Source organism: Scyliorhinus canicula, chromosome 5 (assembly GCF_902713615.1).
Source record: "Scyliorhinus canicula chromosome 5, sScyCan1.1, whole genome shotgun sequence".
NCBI lineage: Eukaryota > Metazoa > Chordata > Chondrichthyes > Carcharhiniformes > Scyliorhinidae > Scyliorhinus > Scyliorhinus canicula.
In genome coordinates this window covers 94,280,791-94,294,423 of record NC_052150.1, presented here as the reverse complement: position 1 = coordinate 94,294,423, position 13,633 = coordinate 94,280,791, and the positions used below count along the sequence as shown (strand labels likewise).

At 49.8% G+C, this 13,633-nt stretch overlaps 1 protein-coding gene across 3 annotated transcripts in view; it reads left to right on the top strand.

Annotated features, from left to right (window-relative positions):
• fam221a (family with sequence similarity 221 member A) overlaps positions 1-13,633 on the top strand; it is a 170,203-nt gene that overhangs the window by 92,499 nt on the left and 64,071 nt on the right. For all 3 annotated transcript variants that reach the window (XM_038797398.1, XM_038797396.1, XM_038797397.1), the window contains exon 4: positions 286-492. In XM_038797398.1, coding sequence (XP_038653326.1) covers positions 286-492 — 207 coding nt within the window. The remainder of the gene's footprint in view (positions 1-285; positions 493-13,633) is intronic.

Sequence of the window (13,633 nt, the reverse complement as noted above, 5' to 3'; positions counted from 1 at the left end):
CTTTGACAGTATTTTTCATGATGGTTTGGTTGAAATCAGAAACCTGATGCAATGGTAATCACATGCCTAAAAATATTCATTGCAGTGCATGTTGATTGCTTCTTTATTTTCATTTAAGTCAGATAACTAATGTGTTCCTTTGCTCCAAGGAAGGATGAGGGTTTGAAATGTGATAGTTACTTTTTTTAACTGTATAAATGTCTAGTTGTTTGTTTTCACAAGTTTTGGTCATCACCTGATGTGCTTCTACAACTGGAATTCCTGCAGAACTTTGTTTTCTTCTAGGTGCAGGATGTGCTGGGTTTCACAGCCCCTTTACCTGTGGCTGTACCCACCCAACATTTGTTCATACAATGATTGTTGAGACCAAAGAAGAACGCTTGGCTAGAGGAAGACCAGTGGGACCAGACATTCCCTATGCTGCCATGGGCGGTCTGACCGGATTTAATGCATTGGCGGAAGGATATATGCGGCTAGACTCGAGTGGAATAGGTTTGTGGTTTCAGTGCTTTGCATATAGTAAATATAGGAAAGTGGATAGTGTAAGTGGAAAGAATAACAAGATTGTACTTCAACTGACTGATTGTGAGGGTTAACTCCTATGTTTTGCTGGTTATTTATTGTACTGAGTAGTTCAGTGAATACTGAAAAGAAATACAGCCGTCTCATTGTTCACTCATTAAATTAAGAGCCCCTATGTTGCGGTCTGACCGGATTTAATGCATTGGCAGAAGGATGTATGCAGCTAGACTAGCAACATAAATGGCTGAGCTGAAAGTTACTAAAATATATGTATCATGATGGTACAGTGAAGTGCTCTGAAGTACTATTCGGTGGTATGGTACTGAGCTGTACAAATCAGAAAAGTCTTGGGTTTGACCCTCACTCTGTTCTGGGTTAGCTGGAATAACAGTTGGCATGATATGATTGACCACCACTGCCCACAGAGGAAAATAATGTATTAGAGTTACCATTTCCAATATTGCTCATTGGGAAGTAAACTTGCATATAGATCAGGACAGGATAGGGTTGGCATTGACTTTGAAATACGCTGTGATGGAGTAACATGTCCAAACCCACTTGTGGACAGGACGGCATGGTATTGGCTACGGTAGAGCTGTACTTAGGCATAAGGAAAGGTCTTCAGGAGTGGAGAGGAACTATGAGGTAGATTAAAGCTCACAGACAACCTCGGGGCAGAATCTTGTGAAGCTGTTGGAGTGGGACACATGGCAGGCTCAGTTGATTCAGAGAGGAAATGTCAACTTCCTGATGCTGGGCTGAAAATTGGTTATTCATTTAGTTTCAGATTGAGGGTGGATCATGCTTCTCAATGACGAGCTTTGGGAACCTATTTTTACTATATTAACATTTCATGCATGTTCATTAAAAAAACATAACTTTGCCAGATTAAATTGTACCTTTGGAATTAAGAATGCAGAAAAGAATAAACACATTCCATCATATTGATGACTGGTTGCAGGTAGCGTACTGCAGGCCAGGTAGTGTTCCTGGTGGATCTGGACTGAATAGGAGCTGCTTTTCTTACATGGGAGCTTTGTTGAATCAGGGGTGAGGAGTCAACTGACCGAGGGAGCAAGGGAGATGGCAATCCTACGAAGGCTTGTGGAGGCCAGAGACTGAACTACATAGGGATGTTCAATGTCTATGGGGATAGGGGAAGCATCGATGTGGAGCGATCAAGGGTCATACAGGGGAAATGAATGGTGAGGTCCTGAGAGTCCAGGGTAGCAACATCAGGTCAGCAATGATAGAGGGAGGATCCAGGCTGATGAATGGCTGGTTGACGGTAAGGGAGGCAGTTCCAGTGTGACTGGGAACTTACTGATGGTGATAAGGGTAAGCTGTAGGGTGAATGATAGTTGGTTAAGGGTGATGGGGGTGGTGGGAGAAGGATGATCAAAGGCAAGGCAAGGGTAATGGAGCAATAAGCTAGACATGCCCAGGAAACCTTCATTACAGATTCTAGCCAGAACGAGACACCTGCAAGGTCTCTTGATCTCTTCATGAATCATCACTGTGGGAGCGATTTTGAACCTGCACCAGCCATGTGTGGGATAGGTGACGGGAGCAGAGAATTCCCCGAGAATCAGGACAAGCGATTCTTGCTGAAGAGATCGCGTTTCCTAATTTTGCCCGCCTCTTGCTGGCATTGTGGGCGTGAACCTCATTTAAATAGATATCCATAAATTGAAATGTTATTAGTGGCCTCTGGACACATGATCCCCCCTCACAAAATATTCATACCTCGTCAAAATGACGTGAGGTCAGCGAAGTTGACAACAGGCTTTGCTAAATGAGAAGCAGTCGAGGGGATCTCTCCAGGGGTGCAGAGGTAAGTATAGCCCCCCCCCCCCAACCGTGTGGGCAGAGTTGGGGGGGGAAGAACATGTCCAGGCTGTGCCCTAGCACTTCCTCCTGGCACAGTTGGCATGGCCACGTTGGCAAAGTGCCAACCTGGCAATCCCAGCCTGGAAGTGCCACTCTGCGTTGGGGCAGTGCTGGGGGCAGGTTCTAGTGGGAGTCCCATGGGGGACTCTTTACCTTAACATGGAAACTAGGAATTGCTTAACAAGATTTAACAATAATAACTAAACGTAACTCCACTAACTATCTATGTGATTCTGATGTTACCTTGTTCACAGTGCACCCACGAGAGAGTGAGAAACCCTGTGTGGCTGCTTTTTATACCCCTGTTGGTCCAGCCCTCTAGTGATCATGTGGTGCTGCAATTTACTCATTAACCCCTTGTGTGCATGCACCTACAGAGATCACTACACCCTTTAAAAGGTGGCACCACGATCTTTGTGGAGCTGTTTGCTGGCTTTATCAGGCCCTGCCCCGCCAGAGTGACGGGGGAAACCACGCCCACTCTTTTTTTTTCCAAGAGGCTCAATATTTGGAGAGAAAACTGGTCTGTGCAACTGGAGAGTTGCATTCCAGTTTTCAGTCTGAATCTGACACTTTGCCAAATTCTTGTAAGATTCCATCCTGTGTAAGTGCCAGGGATTACAGCTCCTCACAAACAGCCAGAGTGGTTCTGCTGGATGCATATGCTGTTCAGGTGCTATTCAAATATGACACCCAGTCCTTTGACCCTGTGATGTAACATTGGGGCTGGCGACTTCCTACCCATCCCTGCTGCATGATTGGCAAGGGCCCTTGTCCCTGCATATCGAATTGGACAGCTGCCACGTAATTACATATCGCCAACTTCCAAGTGGGTGGCATGTACTTCTCTTCCACTGTCAGGACTCTCGACATGAGAAGAAGATTTCACCCTCTATCTTAGAGTTGGAGCTCCTAATCAATATCCAGTGACTCGTGGTGGAAACACACAACAAGAAGAACCACTTCCATTTAACTGTATTCCAGAGTGTATCCCTGCCTTTTGAAGAAAGGCAAATAAATAAATCTGTTACATCATAGTGCTGTAAAAAATTGACTAAGTTACCTTGTAAATGTCATTCACACACTAGTAATGTGTTTTAAAATATAACTGAAGTTTGTTAGGTAATGCTATTAAATTATCAGAAGCTGAAGCGCTGAATACTTTGCACAGCGAAACTGAGAAAATTGTTGCATATCGCCCCCGCGGCGCTTGTCCGCGGACGACAGGCTGAGTTCCCGCCGGCGCGGTTCGTGTATGGTTCCACCCAGCGGGAGCTTGGAGTCGCGGCTGCGGTGGCTGTCCGGGTGGGAGGCGGGGGAATCCATCACCGGGGGGGGCGGAGCCTCCACAACAGCCAAACCTGTGATCGGGAGCCACCAATCGGCGCATCGCGCGCGATCTGGGGTGTGGGGGGTGGCCAACTTCTTTGGCGCTGGCCCGCTGTGTGTGTCCACCATGTAGCCCATTATTGGAGAATCCCACCCATGATTCCTGCAAATCAGAGCCAACAGTGACATGGAGCCCAGTTTAAACTGATTCCAAATTCTCAAAGTGGCTCTCACCACCGGGCTCAAAGAGAATCCAGCAGGGGAAATTGAGAGTGGTGCAGTAACCAGGGCCCTCAGACATGACCCTATGCACAAAACCTCCTCCATCCAACCCCATCTGGAGTCCGGATCCTTGAACCACCCCCGCCTCTCACCAATATTTTCTGCCCAGTAGTAATATAGCAGATAGGTAGTACCATTTGCCTATGCATTTGCAAAAACATCCTACGAATCCGAGGAAGCCAAATTTAGATATCAATTTATTAACCTTGCAAAAGGAAACCTTGGGGAGGAAGCCTGGGAGACACAAACAAAAACCTCAGGAGAATATTGATCTTCACCACTGATGCGACCATCAATTCACACTAGACAGAGAGTTGAAGTGAACAGTGGCTTTAATCAACTAGAACAGTGCCCACCTGCGACTGCTCTGCTCTGAGAGCCGCTTACAGTGCAGCTGCTCTTTATACCTCCCCTCAAGGGGGCGGAGCCAGGGGCGGAGCCCACAAGGGCATCACAATTGGTGTAGTACAGTACAATGGTCCAATTAAGGGGCAATTTAGCGCGGCCAATCCACCTACTCTGCACATTTTTGGGTTGTGAGGGTGAAACCCACGCAGACACGGGGAGAATGTGCAAACTCCACACGGACAGTGACCTAGAGCCGGGATCGAACCTGGGACCTCAGCGCCGTGAGGCGGTTGTGCTAACCACTAGGCCACCGTGCTGCCCTTTGTCCGCATAGTTGGGGACCCACTGGGCGTAATAGGAAAAGAAGACGAGGCACCTTTTCAGGTCCTTGGGGCAGTGTGGGAGAGGGAGTTGCAGGAGGGGGTGCATACGGTCGGGGTCGGGCCCTAGAACTCCGTTTTCCATGACATAGCCGAGGATGGCTAGTTTGTTATAGGTGAGGTTGAGGGGTTGGGTGGTTTGAAGAAACTTCTGGAGGTTGGCGTCGTGGTCCTGCAGGTTGTGGCCGCAGATGGTGACGTTGTCCAAGTATGGAAATGTGGCTCGCAGACCGTACTGGCCCACCATTCGGTCCATTGTTCTTTGGAAGACTAAGTGGTGACGCTGAAGGGGACCCGGAGGAAGTGGAAGAGGCGGCCGTCTGCCTCAAAGGCCGGGTAGTGGCGGTCCTCCGGGCGGCTTGGGAGCTGGTGGTATGCAGACTTCAGATCCACCGTGAAGAACACCCGGTAGTGTGCAATCTGGTTAACCATGTCCGCTATCCGGGGGAGGGGGTATGCATTGAGGTGCGTGTACCGGTTTATGGTTTGGCTGTAGTCTACAAGCATCCGGTTCTTTTCCCAGGTCCTGACGACCACGACCTGAGCTCTCCAGGGGCTATTACTGTCCTCGATGATCCCTTCCCGCAAGAGCCGCTGGACCTTGGACCTGATAAAAGTCCTGTCCTGGATACGGTACCGCCTGCTCCTGTGGCGACGGGTTTACAGTCGGCGGTGAGATTTACGAAGAGTGGGGGAGAGTCGACCTTCAGGGTCGCGAGGCTACACACGGTGAGAGGGGGTAGGGGCCCGCTGAACTTCAGGGTCAGACTTCTGCAGTTGTACTGGAAGTCCAGTCCCAACAGAAGAGGAGAGCAGAGATCGGGGAGTACATATAGCTTAAAGTTTGCATATTCTACGTCTTGTATCGCGAGGTTCGCGACAGTGTACCCCTGGATCTGCACTGAGTGAGATCCGGAAGCAACGGAGATTGTTTGAAGTGCGGGGGAGATTTGGAGCGAACAGTGCCTTACCATATCTGGGTGAACAAAGCTCTCCGTCTCCCGGAGTCAAACAGGCAAGGCATTTGGTGTCCATTGACCCGGATGGTCATCATGGAGTTCCGGAGGTGCTTTGGGCATGGCTGGTCGAGGGTGACCGTGCTGAGTTACGGGTAGCCAGCGTGGTCAGAGGTGGTAGTTGGTCCCAACGTGGCGCCCCTGTCAGTCGTACGTGTCGGGTGGCGCTGCAGATGGCGGCCAAAATGCAGCCCCCGTCAGTCACACATGTTGGGCGGCGAGGAAGATGGCGTCCAAGATGGTGGCCCCATGAGTCGCACATGACGGGCTTCGTGGGGGACGGCGGCCAAGATGGCGGCCCCCTTGCGTCGCACGTGTTGTGCGGAGTTGAAGATGGCTGCCCCCACGGACAACACGAGGTGGGTGACGCGTCCAGAGGTGGCGGAGCCGGCAGGCACGCAGCCACGCTGCAGGGTCTGCGGGCCTGTGAGTCTGAGAATCGGGCCTGTGATTTGGAGGACTTGGACCTGGCCAGGCAAACTTTGGCAAAGTGTCCTTTCTTGCCGCAGTCGCTGCAGTTCGCGTTCTGAGCCGGGCAACCTGGAGTGCTGGTGTTGGCCGCAGAAATAGCAGGGCACCTCCCACCCCCCCTCCCCCCCCGGGATGTGCAGGCAGCTGCCCGGCACAGGCCTGGGGTACTCTCTGGTCGGGAGTCCACGAGGGGGTCGCGTGATTGGAAGGGAAATCGTTGAGGCTTTGAAACGCTACTTCTAGGGAGGTGACTAGTTTTACCGTCTCTTCTAGGTCGAGGGAGCCCTTCTCGAGCAGGTGCTGTCTGACGTAGTTGGACTGGACTCCAGCCACGTAGGCGTCCCGGATGGCGGGTTCCATGTGTTGCGAAGCTGTGAGGGCCTTGTAGTTGCAGCTTCGCGCGAGGACTTTGAGGTCGCGTAGGTATTCCTCCAGCGATTCCCCGGGGTGTGGCGGCGAGGGGTGAGGAGATGCCGCGCAAACACTTCGTTCACCGGCCTCACGTATAGGCGCTTCAGCATCGCGAGGGCGTCTGCGGTCGCTTCCTCGTGTTGTACAAAGATTCGATGGCTCACCCAGAGGCTCAGCTTCTGATCGTCGGTGACGGAGGGTGGGGAGGAGGCGGCGAGGTAGGCCTCGAAACATCGGAGCCAGTGTGAAAAAATCCCTTTGGCTTCCGCGGCCTGTGGGTCGAGTTCCAGTCGGTCAGGCTTGAGGGCTGCTTCCATCGCGATGTTGCAGTTGATTAAATTGATGCAACCATCAATTCACATGAGAGTTGAACTGAACAGTGGCTTTAATCAACTAGAACAGTGTCTGCCTGCGACTGCGACTGCTCTGAGAGCCGCCCACAGGGCAGCTGCTCTTTATACCTCCCCTCAAGGGGAGGGAGCCGGGGCGGAGCCCACAAGGGCACCAACATGATACAATCGGTGTAGTATAGTACAATGGTCCATAGGTGGAGCCCACATGGGCAACAGCGTAGTAGAGTGTAGTACAGTGGTGAATGGTTACCATAATACGTTCACCACTACCACTAAGGTAAGAGGGAGGGCATCCCACCTTTTCAAATTGGCCTACACCCCATCCACCAAACTAGAAAAGTTACGTTTATGGAGCGTATCCCAGTCATGAGCCACCCGGATTCCCAGATACAGGAAACTAGTCCTGGCCGGATGAAATGGCAGCCTTCTCAGATCACGCCCCTCCCAGGGCAGTTAACCGAAAAATATTCTTTTTTCCAGATTCAGCTTGTACCCCGAAAAGGATCCAAACTTTCTGAGCAACTCCATTATCTCCCCCACATTGGAGAGTGGGTCCATGATGTATAGTGACAAATCATCCGCATTTAAGGACATTCTATGCTCCCTCTTTCCACGTTCTAAACCCCTCCATCTGGTAGACACCCTCAATGCAATGGCCAGTGGCTCGATTATTAAGGCAAACAAAAGCGGAGACAATGGACACCCCTGCCTTGTACTCCTCTTCAGTTGGAAATAACCCGAACTCAGGACATTAGTATGTACACATGCAGTGGGGGCCCTGTACAAATGCCTTATCCATTAAATAATTTTGGCCCGAAGCCAAAACTGCCCCAGGATCTCAGAGGTACCCCCCACTCGACCCTATTGAATGCCTGCTCCGCATCCATCGAAATAATCACATGTGGCTCTGTTATTAACGAGCATTTAACAATCTAATATTGGCCAACAACTGCCGACTCAACAAATCCAGTCTGCTCCTCTGCAATCACCCCAGGTAGGCAGGGCTCCAACGCATTGCCAACACCTTAGCCAACAACTTAACGCCAGTGTTCAACAACAAAATAGGCCGATACAACCCACATTCCATGGGATTCTCATCCTTCTTCAGGATCAAGGAAATCGATGCCTGCGCTGGCGTGGCCGACAACACCGCCCGGGACATGGAATCATTAAACATATCCAGCAGAAGTGGGACCAATTTACCAGCAAACCGTTTGTAAAATTCAATGGGGAATCCATCCGGACCCAGTGCTTTTCCAGTCTGCATTAACCAAATACAACTCATAATCTCCTCCGGCCCTATCGGCATCCCCAACTTCTGCCTTCTCTCCTGCTGTATTTCCGGAAAGGTCAACCCATCCAAAAATTGCCTCATTGATGCACTCTTCTCTGGGTTCTCTGACTCATACAACCGATGGTAGAAGGCCTCAAACACCTCATTAGTCTTCTCTTGGGCAGAAACCAACACATCCCCCAAGTCCCTGATCTGCAGTATCACCTGGGAGGCAGCCTGCCGTCTCAGCTGATGAGTCAACAGATTCCTCCCCATACTCATTTAAAAGACCCTATTGATCATCACAGCTGGATCACCATCTTACCCGTTGACAGCAACTCAAAATCCATTTGCAATTTCTTTCAATAACTCTGGTTTCGGGGTAATCAAGTACTCGCGGTACTTCGCGAATGGTGTCCACCAGTCTCTGCCTCTCCACCTTCCCAGTTTTATCCCTGTGCACCTTATAAGAGATTAGCTGCCCGCTAATAATTGCCTTTAGGGCTTCCCAGAGTGTGGAAAGCAAGACTGCCTCATTTCTGTTGAACTCAACGTACTCCCTAATGGCAGAGGATACACGCTCACAAAATCTCTTATCCACGAGCATAACTCAACTGAGCAGTACAACTGACAGCTGCCCCCCCCCCCCCCCCACATCCACCAGCCCACACTGAGTACCCCCCATCGGACTACCCTAAACCATCTGACAAACCCTTCCCCACCCTATACAACTAGTCCCTACCTGACTGCCCTGTAACCAGCTGAGTACTCCACTCAATCCAACCTGACTGCCTCTCCAAACACTTGACTACCCTTCCGGCCTGATTCAACTGCACCCCCACCTGACTGCCATCCCACTCCCTGCAGCTGACTACCTCCCCCGAATACCCCCACAACCAGATCCAACCCAACTACTACCCCACTCCACCAACCCACCCAACTAATACACCTGCCTGACCTGATTACTCCCACCCAACAAATCCCTCTGCTCCTACCTGACTACCTACTCACTCATCCATTCTGTAACCCACTCACTTACTGAAAGATTCACAACTTTAAAAACTCACCTGAAATGGCAGGTGATATGTCATCAAAAGGGAGTGGGTCCTCTCTTAGTCTGTCTTTTCTTGCACTTGACAGTCTCCTCCATGGATGGCTGCGCAGACCTGTTGATACTTCAGCTGAAAAAATCAGAAAACGGATGCAGAACACAGTAGCAGTATTGCCACTGGCCAGATAATCTCACTTTCTATCTTCAGAGCTGCAATGTTTCATTGTTGAGATATTTTTGTTAGAGATTAGATTATTTTTAAAGGATTTCTAAGCATTGTTTTGTTTCTTTTTTTTTGCTATCATGCAAATTGAAACTGGCTGTAAAGTACAAAGACTGTCTATTTTCCACCAGTCTGTGGATATAAACTGTGAGGTCAATCTTAATAACATAAAATCAATAAATGTCTCCCCTAGAATAGGTCAGACTGTGATTGGAACATAGGGCTGGATTCTCCGCACCCCCGGCGGTGAAATTGCATCCGGTGCCAGGGTGGAGAATTCAGTTTCACACATGGAATCAGGTCTGGCGCCGGTTCCTCGATTCTCCAGCCCCCGAAAAGCGGCTTTTAGAACATAGAACGTACAGTGCAGAAGGAGGCCATTCGGCCCATCGAGTCTGCACCGACCCACTCAAGCCCTCACTTCCACCCTGTCCCCGTAACCCAATAACCCCTCCTAACCTTTTTGGTCACTAAGGGCAATTTATCATAGCCAATCCACCTAACCTGCACGACTTTGGACTGTGGGAGGAAACCGGAGCACCCGGAGGAAATCCACGCAGACACGGGGAGAACGTGCAGACTCCGCACAGACAGTGACCCAGCGGGGAATCGGACCTGGGACCCTGGCGCTGTGAAGCCACAGTGCTAACCACTTGTGCTACCCTGTGCCCTTGACATTCTCCTCCATGCAGCCATTGCTTGAGGCCCGTCCGCCATTCTCCGCCCCCAACCGGCCGAAATCCCAACGACGTATTTCTAACATGGTCCCAGCCGTTTGGGAAACGCGTGAGGCGGTTGCGGACTCAGTCCGTGGCCGCCATGGTCGGGGGCGGGTCGATGGGAGGGCAGGGGACTGTACCGTTATTGTGCGGGCAGTCCGGGTCGGGCGAGCGGCCGATTGGGGGCACTATTACCACGGTCCAGCTCCGCGGTCTGAGTCTGCCATGGAGCATGGCGCGGCCCCTGGAGGTCACCGCTGTGTGCATGCACGGCCTCTGAACCGGTGCAGGAGGCCATATCTGCAGCTGGAGCTGCGAGGTCCACAACAGCTGTCTGCTAGCCCCCTGCAGGGCTGTGAATCTGTGGCCTTTTGACGCCAGTTTTTCTGGCGTAAAAGCCCACAGTTTTCACGACAGCGTGGGGACATAGTCCTTGAAACAGAGAATCCAGTTTAAAATTATTTTTAAAATTAAGACAATTAAAAACGTATGATCAATGATAACCAGAAATTTATTTGCAGCAGATTATACTGGCCACAATTCTGAGACAATTTGAAATTTTCTCCAATTTGATGTTTCTAGTGGTACCAATTCAATTAATTTATCGGCTATTGTTAAAAAGATATGTTACAGTGCTTACCTTCATTTAAAACAATTTTTCCTGCTTACTGATTTACTTAATCAAATTCCATTTTATTTACCTACTTATAAATAAATAATTACAAGCACTGCAGAATTTAATCTGGCTATCTTGATTAAATCTTCTAAATAATATAATTTCTTTTCTGGGGGCTATTTTGAGATTTTAATTGTACGTTAGGAGCATTCAAAACAGGTTTGCAGAATTGGAAACTTATTGAAGGAAAGGTGCAAAGTTAGCTGAATAATGGAGATTTTTCTAAACCAGGATATTACATTTTCAGAAAGAAGTCTGGTTTGGTTACTGCAGCAAATGCTGTCCAGATTGAGATCAGGCAAATAAGTCATTCTTTGAATTCTATTACAGATGTTCCATGTCGATTAGGAATGCCTGTAAAAATGTGATAACAATGTTATGGAGGATTTCAGTTGTCCAAGTGTTGATTGAGAAAAGAGGAGACAACAATCTAATGGAATAACGCGTTTGGTAGATGCTAACTGTTTTGACGTTGAGCAAGTGAATGTGGTTGGAAGCTATTCTGGATCTAATCTTTCGGCATTGTAAATACGGGACAAATTAAGATTGAGTAGTCATAATATTCAAAATTAACTGCTCAGAAGAGTATGAATAAAGCACATAGGTGCAAAAGCCTGGCACCCTGGCAGTGCCATCTGATGCCAGCCGGGTGTTGCCCATGTGGCACTGCCAGCTGGCATGGACACTGCCAGGTTGGCACTGCTAAGGTACCACTCTGGCATTTTTGCACGATCGGGCCGGGTGCCTGGCGTGGGTGTTGAGGAGCAGTGCAGGGACGCCGGGTACCTTCCCACAGTGAGTTTGGGCTGGGGGAAGGTCAGGGATCGTTTCGGGGGGGCCTCAAACTTACACTTAGAATTTTTTCCATCACTGGGGAGCTGAACCCGCTGGGCAGCCGGCTCCTCAGAGATCGGCCCAGTGTTTTGAAAGGGTGCCCTGATCTTTAAGTGAGCTTGAGGATCATCCAAAGCCCCCCGCCACATCCACGGGCAATGTCACCCCCCCCCCCCCCCACACACACATATATGGGCATTAACCCACAACCCCTCCAAGTGATGACAACCTGCTATTGGGCCACTGAGGGCTCCCCCATTTTAGGCCTTCCAACATCCCTTTTGGGTTCCTCCCCCTTTTAGGACCTCCACCTTTCACCCCCCCCCCCCCCCCAAACCTTCCAGAGGTCCCTTTATACCAGCCATTCAGCCCTCCCACCCATCATACCCCCCTCAACCCTTCTTTCCTGGGCATGGCCCCCCTCAGGGCCTGAACCTTGACAGTGCCACCCTGGCACTTGGGCACTCTGGTGGTGTTACTGCCAGCCTGGCAGTGCCATGGTGCCCAGGTGCCAGAGGGAGAGCCAGGGTGCCTCCTCATCCTGTCCCTGACCACCCAGGGATCTCCAATAGTCTGGGAGACCCCCCCTCCCCCCAGGTGCCATGATGCCTGGTCCATGGTTGTGTAGACCAGTACTAATTGGCGCCCGCATGACGCTGGGGAGCTGATTAGATCATTGGAGGACTTTAGATAGGGAGTCTTTCCTGTTAATGAAATGGAGATTGGCCTGAATTGGTGATTATTGATTTCTCACCATGCTGCAGCAGGATCCGGATCTCACCAATGGGATCTGACTTTTGCCTACGGGAGTGGGCCAGTTAGATCAGAAACTGATTGGTGCCCGCCGCGGTTCTCGATTTCAGACTCTCCCCCAATCTAACTGGCTCACTCGGATTCGCGCCCAGCCGACACAGCCGTTAAATCGCATCCAATATGCAACATGTGAAAAGTACCACATCTGGACCACACTGATGTAATCTCAACAAATTAGAAATTGGCTAACTGGACTCCATTTTTAAAAAGAGTTATGAGGCAAACTGGAATAAAAGCCCCAAATTGGTGTGACTGGCAAAATTAGGGAGTTGCCTGTTTGTGGTCTGGGCTTAACTGCACAACCAGCAGGGAATACTGGTTGAATTTTGCAAAGTGAGTCAGTTCCATATGATGCATTGTTTCTTGGTGCTGGGTGGCACAGGTGCATATTGTTTGTCCACAAGTTTAGGCAAGTCAGCAGCTTTTTCAGAGCTACTGCTGGTCATTAAAAAGGGTACTGTGCTTCTTCTCAGTACCACCAGAGCTACTGCTGGTCATTAAAAAGGGTACTGTGCTTCTTCTCAGTACCACCAGTAAGGATTGTAGTGACTATGAAGTGTCGTATCAGTGCAACGATACGACAGGCAAAACGAGTAGGACAAAGACAGTGGGGAGGGCGCAGGCATGCACTTTGGAGAGATCTAGGATGGTAGCACTCTTTGGTGTTGAAGTCAAATTCTCTATTAAAACAAAGGTGCAAGCTAAATGAGGATAGATCTCGAGCGATAATTTTTTTTATTCGTTCATCAGATCTGTGAGTCGCTGGCTGGGCCAGCATTTATTGCCCATCCCTGAGGGCACGTAGGAGTCAACCACATTGCTGTGGATCTGGAGACACATGTAGGGCAGACTGGGCAAGGACGACATGGTGGGATTCTAACTTAGTTCCCCGATCTTGGGTCTCTGGATTACTAGTCCAATGACAATACCAGTATGCCACTGTCTCCCCATGAATTACTGAATGTAGTTAAGTGAGTGTTTATCATTCCTGGGATCAAAGTCACAAAAAATTAATAGGAGAATAAAAAAACGGCAACATAAA